Here is a 13,788-nt window from a genome sequence, read left to right as displayed (position 1 = left end):
CAAAATTTTTGATACATAAATAGCCAATAAGCCTGTAATTCTTGGTGTTTATTTACTATTGTACTATTAAAGGCATTGTTGTAAAAACTATGAAAGTATATAAATACTATATGTAACAAGCATTATTTCACATATACTTAGGGTTATGTATGTTACTATATAGTATATTCTTTTAGGTATAAAATATATCCTTCTAAAATATTATCAAATCATGTATTTCCTTTTATAACTTTTATATACATATTCATAATAATTAATAAAAATAACATCAATTTATCTGTCATAACAACGTCAGTATTCAGTGTATTAACACTGTTTTTGGGTAAATATATAATGGCAGAACCACATATTTCCTTTAGATTATAAATAATGTACATATTTCATATCTAAGATGGATTATTTAGAAAACGACAACCAACTTCAGCTATTATCACAACATTTCTGTACTTCCGCAGTGACAAAGTTACTATATAGTCCACTGTCTGTTGTATTACATATTGTGATTAGAAAATCCGCACATGAAACATTTAAAAAGGCCCAAAATGAAGAGTGAAGGATCATTACTAGACTTTGAGCCGCGACAATTTTCGTCAATTATTCAATCCCGGTCGAAAACTTCAAAGATGGTTAAGATAGTTGTGTTATAAAGTCCACTGATAGTCAGTTCTCAGTTTTGAGAGTGAATTGAGATTTATCCTCAATATATTTTTAACTATGATTTGAGAGCAATTCGGAACGGGAGGAAATTACTGATTTTTTTACATGTTTGCAAGAGCGGTTCTCCTCAACCTATCCTCGGAATTTTTAGCAGTTGACGTTCATCTTAACCATCTTAGAAGTTTTTGGCGATGGGGAAATTGGTCATCTCAACCTATTGCTGGCTCACAGGCCATACATACACACATCCATTTTGACGTAGTATTTCTATTAATTCTAAATTATCGCTTATATAAATGAATCTCCATTTCTTTTGGTCACGCCACAATGCTTAACCGATTTGTTAGTTAATACCCAGTTACGTCACGAACACAAAAAAAGTCTGTCTACAGATACTGAATCTATGAAATATAAATTAAAAACATTTATAAGACTAGATATATCAAACAAAACAGCCATATCTAGTACGGTCTTCTCGTACATCTGTGTATAAATAAATTACAATAGTACACTTACGAGGCATTTTAAAAATAACACTCGAAAAATTAAGAAAAATACGTAAGAAATTAGACAATTTTAAATAACTCGAAGATGATATCAACTTCGCGTGTCTGACAATTGGCAAATTCACGAACGAATTCACGATTTGTCTGGAATTACCAGCAAAAAAGTATATTGTCACCACGGAATAAATGTGTTGCAAGCCTTACATTGGAAAAATAAACAAACACATTACTAGTAGAACTGTAAATTTGATATTACATCCTACCTTCCATCCCGTCGCTGCAAGATCTCGTGGAGTATCGTGTTTGAATCAACATCGCTGTCATCGCTCGCCGCCGACTTCTTCTCCAACAGAGGCTCATGGTGTTCTTCTCCGTTCTTGGATCCCCTGGTCCGGTTGATCTTTTCGAAGTCCTCCGAGTCTACAACACTGACCTTACCGACCACTGCCTTTATGAACAGCACTTTGTGCACTATGTGACTGATGATGCCAAGAAGACATAACACCAGGCCGACCACGTTGATTAGACTCAGCTGGTCGCCGCTCACCTTCACCGCCAGGACTAGGATGCACATTTCCTGGAAATTTTATATTAAAAAATAAGTTTTAAACTAACTTTTACACTTATCAATCATATGACGACAGCCTCACAAGATTATTCTAGTTTACTCCGAATGTCTTATTACGGAGCAAACCTATAGCTTTAAATAACAAACAAGTTACTATTCAAAACATGTCGCAATAAACATCATCTATTAAAAACTGAGTTATTCAGAATAACAATAGGTGCATAGATTAATAATGTTAAGGGCATATGTATGGGAAGCTACAATCTATGCGAACAGTATAAAACAGGATTATGTCATTTCTAAAGTTTGCGTGCATAAACACTAAGACGAACAGACAAAATTTAACATTTTAATATTTTTGTTGCTCAGTACACAATCATATACAGATCTTAATTTCATAAACAGTTTGTTTGTTTGTGATTGTATAAGCTTGGGAACCGAACCAGGCACGAGGCGGTATCTCAATAGACCAGTACTCACCCCTCGGTTGTGCGGTTCTACATAGGATTACACAATAAGGTCCCCAAGTGATACAGTATGTAAGGAGAGTAAAGGGCGAGAGCTATGTACATACATGCCTTTATCTAAATCACGTACATGCCTCGTTTACGATTTTATTATAAAAATGATTATCAATTCTGTTTTACATACCTTAAATATACCAGCAATAGATAACGTAAGACTAGATGTATATGTAACAACGAGGAACTCGCTTATTTCCATGGCAAAGGCTATGGTAGCACCTACGGAGACTTTAAGGATGGTGGGAACCAACTCCTTGCCGGATTGCTTCTGGAGTTCATAAAAGCAGTCCAACCCTGAAATGTCATAGAAAACAATCAACACTACTATTCAACCATGAAGAATAAACTTCCATTTTATTTTTATGTATGTACGATACGGGCTAATAGCCCAGCTAATTCTAGATTGATTGGTACTTCTAAGGTTGCAAGTATTCGGAGGCTTCAATAACTGTTTGCAGTCAGATAACACGTATTCTTGTTTGCCATCATCTTGTGTACATATACAACATTACAATGGAAAATAAATAATCTTTAACTAAATAACTTATTTTCAGTACTATGAGTTTCATACAGGTGCACAATTTGAATGCAGTTACATAAGTTCCTCATATGTATGTACTATATTGTAGTAATGTTCGCCTTTTATATATTACAATTGGGAATCAAATAATTATAAATAAGATTCGCTAATAATCTTGTATTGCTCTTATGAAACAAATGTAGGATTTTACAGAATTACAATACTTTGAATTAAAGTCTTAAATATTGCAAAATCATAAAAATATATGAACATAAACAGGAGTAAAGTAACGATGTAAATTAGTTTTAGGTTTGTTAGATAATATACAACTAGTTGATCAGCGAATCTTCGTCTGTATCACACGTACTTGATATTTATCATTATATTTCATCCAATTACATAATAACTTTACAAATTATAGCCTATGTGTATGTGTAGGTAAAAATTTCAAAGAAATTCGTTCCGTAGTTTAGAGAAGAGTAACAAACATACAACCATATTCACAAACTTTCGCATTTTTAATATTAGTAAGATAGTTAGATCAGTAGGTTACCTTCAAATATAATCAAAAAAGGCAGCAGCGATATAAACATCCATGGTTGGACGTGGAACACCATGTCGACTGGGTTATGGAGGCCCAACTTCGACTTTTGCATTAGGAGTTGGGCAAAGGTCCACCGGAGTCCGGCAGCGAAGGACGCCAGCAACAGGAAATTGAAGCCAGCTAGGTTGAAGTGGGTTGCCTTGTAAGTGAACATGACCAGGCCGGCGGCGATCATGAACACTATGCCCACCAGTGACCAAGACTGGAAACAGTTTTGTTGCTTTTAAATACTAATAAAAACTTTTTTTATATTTTTGAAGCGATTACGCGAACAAAAGTTAGAATCTGGACTGATTGGGTCCCCGTACTATGTTGAATTCTTCTTAACCTTTCTCCCCATTATAATTGACGTTTCGACAAGTACTTTGTGTAGCTACTTGATGATAGGTGAAGTAAACAAATATACATGTGACTTATATCTTGCTGCATTCTTTTTTATCATTTTTTAGAAATATTAAAATCCAGCAAAGTTAATTAATGATACACTATAACAGAGTAGTACTTATAAAAATATGCACGTGTACCTCTGACTAGACCATAAGACCTACCAGAGATTGTCAGTGATAGAACTTATTACTTCCAAACAGCCACGTTTGCATACGCAGCTACAGCTGCGTTTAGGTTTGAAGGAGAAATTGCGGTAATATACATAAAGAAATTAGAATAAATTGATCATTTATTACAATGAACAATGTTGCTTGTATTCAAATCAATCAAATCCAAAAAACAATTTTTATGTCGATCTATTACCGACGCTTATGATATGTCAAATGTACTGTCAGTTGGGAGTTCTTCCGAGCTGAGAAGAACTGACAAGAAACTCAGCTTCTACGCTTTTCAAATGAACTTGTACATGTTTATCAAATTACTATGAAAACAATATCATTTCGAAACAGGTCATGGCTAGAAGTCCGTCATACGGTACTAAAACTAGAAATGCCACGAATAGAAGACAGTATTTTCCCCGAAATAGTCTTTGTAAATGTCACCTGCGGTGGCTGAAATAGGTGAGGTTAAGGTTAGTCTAGCCTATTTCAGCTTCCAATCAGTTTGGTTTATAAGCTGTATTCGACTGTATATTTCACGATAAGCAGTAAATTACTGAATAAGAAACTTAAAACCTTAGTCCACGGGAATGGTAATGGCATTAGTAGTAGTATCACATGATACCGTGATGTCCATAGTGCTTAAAAAAATTAATATAGAATATTCGGCTTCGGTGAGGTATTTGTTTAATGAGCAAGTATGCCGTATCACAATAAGCATTATTTGTTGTGTTAGTAATAATGTATAAAAATAATAGACTCGTGAGAAGCACAACGACCAGAGTTTCTTATGCATTGTATATCTGCTTTTATTCTTAAACAAAGCGTTTCAACACTGAAGCCATTTGTTTTCTCACAAACATGTAATAATGTCACAAAGACCTATATGATATTGCAAAAATATGGCATATTTCGTATTCGCCATTCGACGAATCGGTTCCTACGCAGGATTCAGGCGTATACAGAATATTAAAAAAGTAGCCGAATAGCCCAAATATTCCTAGTATCTCTAATGTATACTCATATTAAGAGTCCTAGCATAAATTATGTACAATAATAATTTGCAATACATAATTAATGCATTCATTATTAAAATTTCAGTAGGTAATTTTATACAACGCCAACCTTGACAGTTTGTCAGTTCGATTTGTATAACAGAAAATGTAGACGATATTTCAATACTAATTAATATTCATAAAGCAGTATTTAGTTGTTATGGCTACAGAATATAGTCGTTTTATAGTCTACGTTAACGATGTAACAAATGTCTTACAAATACCAACTTCTAGCTGCACAAATAAATAAAACTTAACTGTTTATAATTTCAAATAAACAACTATAAGGTACTTACATAAAAAAAATTGTCAATCCGTTTGTTTATTCTTGTTAACTTTAAAACGGTTGCACTGATTTTGACGGGACAGTGATAATGTTATAAGGAGTAACTTAGGCTACGTTTAATTCAGAAATATTATTTATTAACTATTATTAAAAATTTAACGCTTTTGTTTATGGAATTTTACGAGGTATGTTATGAAAATTATATAAATTCCACGCGGACTAAGCCGCAGTATCAGCTAGTACAGATAAAAAACATGATCCTTTTGGAGCGTCACATTGGTCTGATTTCTGAGGAAGGTTTAAGTCTATAATTTATTACGATGTGTAAATTGAAATAACTGTTCGAAGCAGGAACGATTCACTAGTAACGAAATGTGAATATTTGTTCAGATGTTTGTCTATTGTGTGCTTATCTTATTTTTTAATGGAGTAATCGCCTATAATCATAATAATTATTATTATTACTTGTTGAGACTGGTTCATTAATATAACTAAAAAAAAATCTACGCTAATTTAATTAGTAATTAGTAATACCTATTCGAATGGTACTCTAAAAATAATAATTAAAATCCTTGTACAACGTATCGTGTAACAAGCACGCAAAACAAACAAAAGTACTTACAAGCCAGACACAAAGGTAGTCATGGTAATAACAAGTGGGCGGACTATCGACCCCGTCTGAAGGGGGAATTACGCGTGGGGAGCCCTTAGTGATGAAATCTAACCACTGCAAATTGTACGTTATTTTATGGTAATAAGAATATATTTACTTTGTAAAAATATGTACAGAGATTTTTAAATCAATTTCAAACTTAAAAGATTTATTACATACGTACCTTACAAAACTAAAAACACATATAGTATAGAAAGAAAGAAATAATCTTTATTCAAATAAACTCAGTACAAGCACATTTGGATAGTCATATTTTTGATTCTACCACTCATTCGGAACGCAGATTTATCACAAGAAGAATGAGCAAGAAACTTGTGTATTGCTTTTTAGAATAGATATTTTTTATATAAATAATTACACAATAACAAGTATGAGGCATGCGATAATGAACATAGAAACCGCTACGCACTCATTCTTAGTGCGATTAGATAATATTGTCAGTACTATGTATTTTAAGTTTTTCTACAAAAACATATTATCATTAACGAACTCTTCAATTTTTTAACATGCTTTTTTACAAAGGAAGTATTTTATACGACATTTCAATCTTTTTTCAGGCAGATTTAGAACAGACTTAGGTAGCTTGTTGTAAAACCTTACGGAATTACCATACAATGAATTACTAACTTCAGTTAAACGACATTTAGGTAACATCAGTTTGTTATTGTTACGTAAACTTTTATTAGTGTAATCACTAACTCTTTTGAAATTAAACATTATTATTAGCATATTAGTTGATATGTATAACAACTCGTTTTTAGTACGATGATATTAACTTGTATTAAACATATGTTTTCTTATAAGGACATGACGTTACCCGTTGTCCCCGTTGATGACAAATGAGAACAAGCTAAAATTATGGCTCGACGAACAAAATGTTATTGTTCTCGATAATAAACAATTTTCTATAAATATTTATTTAATGACACAATAGATATTTATAAAATAATATGTAAGGATAAAGTGTAAGTCGAATAACTAGCAAGGGTTTTTAAACCGTTTCATGAAACTGTTTAACAAAATTTGTTCGTATAGGATTTTAAATTATTCATCAACAGCTGTCCTATTTAGCAATAAGAAAGAGTTTTCCTTTAATGTGTATAAATTTTTCGTTTCCCAATCGAGATAAAGGGGGAAGCAATGTTTTCTACATTGTAAGTCAAAACGCATGATATGAATAACAATAAGCAATAGTTTCGAAATATATATATATATATAATTAAAATTAACGTTTTGTATCACACAAAAGAGGTTTATTTGTGTTTTACACAACTGAAAACTTCTTTCTTTATTCTGTAGTGGTTTATTTATTGTAATCACACAATTAGCCTATTTTTATTTGTTGACCTTCTTTTATTAATTGTAATTTCTTGCAAGTAATATATAAATATTTTAAGAACCAATAATATCCCTTATCGATATAATTTTCTCTAACAACGTTGTATTCAAAAAATACCTCACGATTCAATTGTTATCTTTGCATAAAAGATCAGACTCAAGGTTGGAAAACAAGATTGTCGCAATTACTGAATATAATGTGGAATATATTTTGCGATATTTATAAAATAAACTAGCGAGCCAACGAGCCCGAGCGAAGGCGGGTGAATAGCACGGATGGACATGTATTGTATATGTACACCTTCTTATTGAATCAATCTATCTATTAAAATAACCTCTTCAAAATCCGTTGCCTAGTTTTAAAGATTTAAGCATACAATACATATAGGGACGGACAGACAGCGGCAGCGACTTTGTCTTATACTATATAATGATTATCAAGTTTATTTATATAAGAATGTTAAATAAAAAAAAAATAGCTTATTTATTTATAGATCTATATACTAAAGGTCTGACAGGCCTCGAGAAATTTTGTCTAAGTTTCTGAAAATTTTATGTACATTCACAAATTACAGGCTAACTCTCCGATTGAAAACTATGATAACCAACTCTCTTTTAACCGAAGACAAATGTACTGTGACGACTCTATATAATAAAGTTAGTTCATCACAACGGTGAGGGTTTACGATGTCACTAATAGTCTGCGTTTTTTTTTATTAAAAGATCAACCAATTGCACGCTATTCTTAAACCAAGGTTACTCATTATTAGAATTGTAACCTTCTGCTCAATGCATTTCCTCAGTATATAACATTTTTTACTACTTTACGCTTCACGGTTTCGAAGAAAATTACTTAATAAATTATTTACACGAACATCGAATATTAATGTATAAAAGAAAAAAATAATGTTGGCCATGTTTTCTATGACCAGCACTGTTTCGAAATGTGCTAATCGAACAACGTTTGACTCTTATTAAAAATGTGTGGCTATTGTAATGGTCTAATATATTATATATTAAATTAAATTAGGTATATACTAAATACATAATGGCAACAAAAAAGCAGCATAAATACCTTCTTTTCCAATCCTAGAAGTATCGCAAATCCCAATATAAAGATTATGGTAGTGGATTTAGTCATCGTGTATAGCGAAATAGTGACAAGCCCGAGTGCCCAGTTGGAGAAGCCGACATCAATGCCGCTGGCGAGGCCTGTGGGTGCCACTGATCGAAGGCAGGTGAGGAACGGCAGTACCAGCTGCGGAGTTCCGGTTATGATACGTAGCACCAGTCGCACCAGCACGGAGAGTATCCATTTAACCACCAGGTGGTACATTACCACAGTTAGTGGATAAGTGAATTTCTGAAATTGTTTTATGATTTTATCACCTCACATCAAGTCTAAACATTTTTCTAATACTGTAATGGTGGCAAAAATTCTTACAACGAATCTGATAGTAAATGGTTACCATAACTTATGGACGCCTGAAACACGATTTTTAATATTAAGTCCACATACACTTATTTTAAGTTAAATTTACCGTCGTACAGTTCGGAATTTATATTGCATAGTATATTACATTTGTCAATAGCAAGCTACCTAATCAGCAATGGTAACTCGTACAGACCAGTCCTCAAAAGCCCATACGGATGAGCCAGACATCATTGTACTCAATCATATTACCGGCCCACCTGGTCCTTGGGTTCATTGTGTTGGGTGAATATTAACATACTAGTATTTGGGGCTATACAAAGCATAATAATGTGTAAATATAAATACTTCATATAATTATAACTGAGTTGTTAAAGGGCTCTGATTATACAAAATATAATCCTTTCACCTCGACTAAGTACTGTATACTAAAATAAGGAAGAACATTTCAGATGTTGAGTTTTGTGTTAAATAGTTGCAGTGGTTAGGAGATATCCAGTATGATTTATCAAAAATTCGCCAATTCGAATTGACTGAGCCTGACTGATTTTTTGTTCATCCTATCATTATCCCTTGGTGGCGTGCCAGCACGAGCACAGCACCTTTAGGACAAACAGGTGCACATTATATTATAACCTATTAAAAAAATAGGCGCTTAAGAATCAAAGGTGAAAAAATACACACTCACGGATTTTTTACTATATCAGTGTAGATATGATGTGTAGATGCTTGTATTAATGATTATTAACAAGTTTTATTTACATTTGTACATCGGAATAAAAATAAAGACATGGTACAAAACGATGTGCCTAAAAAATATTATTAATGGAATAATAATGTCATTTTAATATCTATAGCCTCCTTACTACTTTGCACTAATTGGGTCATCAATGTTAATATAATATAAATCTATATACTGGTTTATTATATATATAAAAACAACCTACATATCTGAGAATATAAAGGACTAAAATGTCCTACATAAATAAATTACTTTTAATTTAATTTCTATTAACCCTAAGTTAAGGACTTATACAGGTACTAGGTGAAGGTATGTGCATTGCCCAGAGTTATTTATTCATTTATAAAGAAATATAGAATTCAAGATTGTATGTCATTTATATATCTTTTATTTAAATTAAAAAATTTCCATTTATCCCAATATCATAAGGAAAGTTAAACTTAAAATTTAAATTAATTATGTTCGATTTTTGTACAGTGGAAGAACACTAATAGATTAATTATTTAATTTGAATAATAAAGTTATCCTTCAGTATGTGTATAGTAAAGTGAACATAGTGCTACCACTAATATTGATAATGTGTACGTATTATACATTCTGGTCATATATTTAAAAGTAAAATAATATAAATTGACTAGAAATTGATAACTGTTATCAGCTATACATGAATAGATAAAATATAAACCCTACAAATACTTTATTTGTGAATTTGTATGTTTGTAATCCATGTTCAGACATCATAGTTGGTTACAAAATTGGTACATACACAGATCATATCCTAGAATCAAATATAAGATGTAGAATCTATAGTATGGTATTTTATCTAAGACAAATTTGACATTAACTGTATTGCCAGCTTATTGTGACTCCTAAATAGGGTAGTGGCACTCTCGGAAATTAATATGAATTTCTGACTTGTACAATTTACTCAGAAATACTGTGAGTATTTAAGTAGTTAATTATAGGTATTAATTAATATATGTTGTATTACCAAAATATATTTATTTAAATAAACTAAAACAAAGATAGATCCTCATATGGTGTCCTATTTCATATCAAATATACACTGATTTAAAATACATATATTGCTTTTTGAAAGTTAAAAAAACAGTTCTTTTATAGTTTAATACTGTAAATGTCACAAAATGGCTAATTTCTGTATTAACTCAAAGACAGTAAAGGAAAATCTTATGTACTTACTTACTACATACTTAAATTTCAAATATACTCTCTGGTAATATTATACAGATTTTAAAAACGAATACTCAAAAATAAAAATATATGATTCGCTGATTGATGAGCATTGAGAATTTGACATTTCTACCTATCATTGTAGTCTCTGAGATTAAAAAACAGACTATCTATACTATACCATGTAGGGTACTTTTAATTTAAATTATAAAAGGCAGTCCAGTTAGATCATCTTAAAGTTCTATTGAAGTAGAATCTGAACAATATTTAGTAACATATTTATATACATTGTTCTGATAGTGTTATCATAAACATTAATCCGTAAGGATTATCTGTACATATATATATGATATAATATGTCAAATAAAGATAGAATTTTACAATCTTGCTGTTGTGTAGTACTCAAATATAAAAATATTAGAAGGGAGAGAATCGATAGTAGCTCCCATGGGAAATCATTACATTGTAATTAATTTCCAGTGAATTTATTATATTGGATTAATTGACCTGACTTCATGTATTTTTGAAGGAAATAGATTGTTAGTAATGGGTACTAGTGACCTCATTGCTAGCAATAATATACCATATTATGTATACTGGCAGGCAGGAATGGATAATTAATCATTCAATCACTTTATGAAGTTTTCAGTTCAACCATGTAGGAGAAAGTATTACAAAATGCAAGTTCATTTAACACTCTGCACTACTAATAGGGACTCCATTTTCCACAATTAGCCTCTCATTTGGGCCGTTGTGTGTGTCTGCACTACTAATAACAGCTATTCTTAATCCTGAATATGCTTATCTCTGCTATGAAAATATAGCAAAAATCTGTAAAATAAGAGTCCTATTAAAACATATAAAGTAATTATTTAGGATTGTTTTATTGTGCATTTTTTTTTATGAATGATAATGGAATAGTGCACCCACACATGCTATCGGATTACGCTAGCGGGGCACCAATGGATGATGATAAGATGAGCATGAGGTCAGGTTAGTTAGCTCATTGTGAAAATGTACCAAGAATTTATCATGATGGTTTCCAGGAGGAACCGCATGGAAGTTAATCTGATATGGTACATTGCTAGCAATAAGATTATCAGTCCGCATTATTGACTAATGGAATTTATATATAATAATTGATATAAAATCCAATCCAATTTATTTTTTTGTATGGATCATATTGGCATAGTGCATCAGCATATGCTGGTGGGACACCAATGGAGGATGATAGGATGAGCATATAGCCAGGTCAGTTAGCACACCTTAACAAATTAAACATTATGGTTTGTAAGAAGAACCGCATGCGGCTCGACCTGATATCTAACGATTTCTATGAATAACAATCTCCTACCACCCAAATAAAATAGTATGATGTTGTACAATAAAACAAAATAATAAAAATAGATAACGGCATACTTACAGATAGAAGCCAACTCTGGTAGAATGTTAGGCCGATGGACAGGGAAAAATACACTAGAATCAAGCCTAAGGACAGTAGACTCTTTTGGATACAAATATCGGACCATTTTCTCTTTGGTTTACTTGTAAATACATCCTCCTCCGTGTCAGCATTCAACGGCAGCTGTTCATAGTTTGCGCCTGGCATGGTGAGCGCTAGGCAACCTTTCTTTGTAAAAAAACTCACTCTGCTGCATAGCAGCTGTAAAATATCTCGCAGTATTGTATTAAATATTTTTTCCGAATATATTTTTTATTTTTTACTACTACGAATATTGTAAATGATTTCAAACTGTACATAGAGTACTGTAGACTACTGTAGAGTAATGTAGTAGTAGTGGTATATTTTATCCACAAGTGGATAGGCAAAGGTACGAGACCATACAGCCTAATCTTCAGTAGTATTTCCATGAAAATTCAAAAATTCTTCAAGGCGATATCGCCAAATCTTTTCATTAATTATAAGTTTGTGTTAAGTCCATGTATGTGTCCATAATTGAAATGTTTATAATTCTCCGATTGTTGCTATGATGAAGTCGTAAATTGGTTTAAAAGTTGCAGTGCATTTGAATAATTCTTGAAGCGATGGCGGAATAATCTTATATAGTTCTTGAAGCTTAGCAATGAGCAAAATTCTGTTTAAATTGAAGGCCGGGCAATCAAAAAATATATGTTCTAATGTTTGATTTTCGTTACTAGAGCATAAAAGACAAATCGGAGAATTAATGATCTTCATTCGGTGTAAATGTGCATTGAATTTACAATGTCCAAATCGTAGTCGACAAATTTGAGTATAAAATCTTCTCTCTAAAAATATTTTTCCCTGAATGAACCAGGGTTTTTTGCCAACAGTACTGTTTATCCCTGCATACCAAGTACCTTTATCTTTGGTAGTACGTTTCCAATCTTCTTCCCAATTTTTTAATAAGTTTTTTCTAATTTCAAGAATTAAATCTTGCCAAGGTAAGAAAATTTTTTTAGACTCACCACCCAATCTGTTGACAGTTTTGACAAGGTAATCTACTTCTTCATTACCTGTCACACCTTTGTGTGCCGGTGTCCAAGTAAATATAATTTCTTTTCCTTTATTAAACAAAACAGTCCATAGTTCTTTAATTTGGTAAATAATATAGCTTGTTTTGGCACTAAATGAATGATTTTGCAACGCTGATAAGACTGACATGCTGTCACTAATGATAAGCCACTGATTATGAGGTTTAGCGCATATGTCTTCGCTAATATAATGCAAAGCTTGCAAAATAGCCAAGGCTTCGGCAGTGAATATACTAGTAATGGTAGGTAATCGAAATCCATAACCAGTTTTTATATTACTATGGTAAAAACCTAATGACACACCTTGGTCATTTTTTGAACCATCTGTATATATTGTGTTAAATGTAGGCCATTGAGAAAGATGTTCATAAACTTCTTCTTTACATTTTAAGTTCTTATCTGTTTCTATTGTCATATTGCAAAATTTACTGTCATATGTCCCTTCATAACATGCCCACTTATTATTTGCCACATGAATATTATTTTGCTCAATTATAGATTTCATTGCAGAGAAATCAAGGAGAATGTATGGGAATTTTATGGAATTAGAAGAAGAAGCAATGGTTTGAGAATCTGTAATTTTTTGTAACAGCGAATTATTGGAAATGCTATGTAATTTTAGCAAGAATTTAA

General features: G+C 31.9%; 1 protein-coding gene across 1 annotated transcript; it reads right to left on the bottom strand.

Annotated features, from left to right (window-relative positions):
- Positions 1–1,247: 1,247 nt before the first annotated feature.
- On the bottom strand, positions 1,248–12,362 carry LOC131849300 (solute carrier family 35 member C2). The gene is made up of 5 exons (XM_059199340.1): positions 12,065–12,362; positions 8,352–8,639; positions 3,329–3,581; positions 2,383–2,549; positions 1,248–1,740 (listed from the first exon to the last, which is right to left on the bottom strand). Exons 1-5 carry the CDS (start codon positions 12,248–12,250, stop codon positions 1,423–1,425), a joined length of 1,212 nt encoding a protein of 403 aa, XP_059055323.1. The 5' UTR covers positions 12,251–12,362; the 3' UTR covers positions 1,248–1,422.
- Positions 12,363–13,788: the final 1,426 nt, after the last annotated feature.

This window comes from Achroia grisella, unplaced genomic scaffold (genome assembly GCF_030625045.1).
Source record: "Achroia grisella isolate CSIRO2021 unplaced genomic scaffold, CSIRO_AGI_Agris_v1 utg640, whole genome shotgun sequence".
Taxonomy (NCBI): Eukaryota; Metazoa; Arthropoda; class Insecta; order Lepidoptera; family Pyralidae; genus Achroia; species Achroia grisella.
Note: the sequence above shows the minus strand (reverse complement) of the source record. Positions and strands in the feature narration are given on the sequence as shown.

What these genes read in the sequence shown, in the direction of transcription:
- LOC131849300 (XM_059199340.1), bottom strand. Translation starts at nt 12,250, where the DNA reads ATGCCAGGCGCAAACTATGAACAGCTGCCGTTGAATGCTGACACGGAG. An exon ending in TTCTAGGATTGGAAAAGAAG is followed by an intron (nt 3,582 to 8,351) that starts GTATTTATGCTG and finishes AACTGTTTCCAG; the next exon opens with TCTTGGTCACTGGTGGGCAT. An exon ending in CTATTGCTGGTATATTTAAG is followed by an intron (nt 1,741 to 2,382) that starts GTATGTAAAACA and finishes TAAAATTTCCAG; the next exon opens with GAAATGTGCATCCTAGTCCT.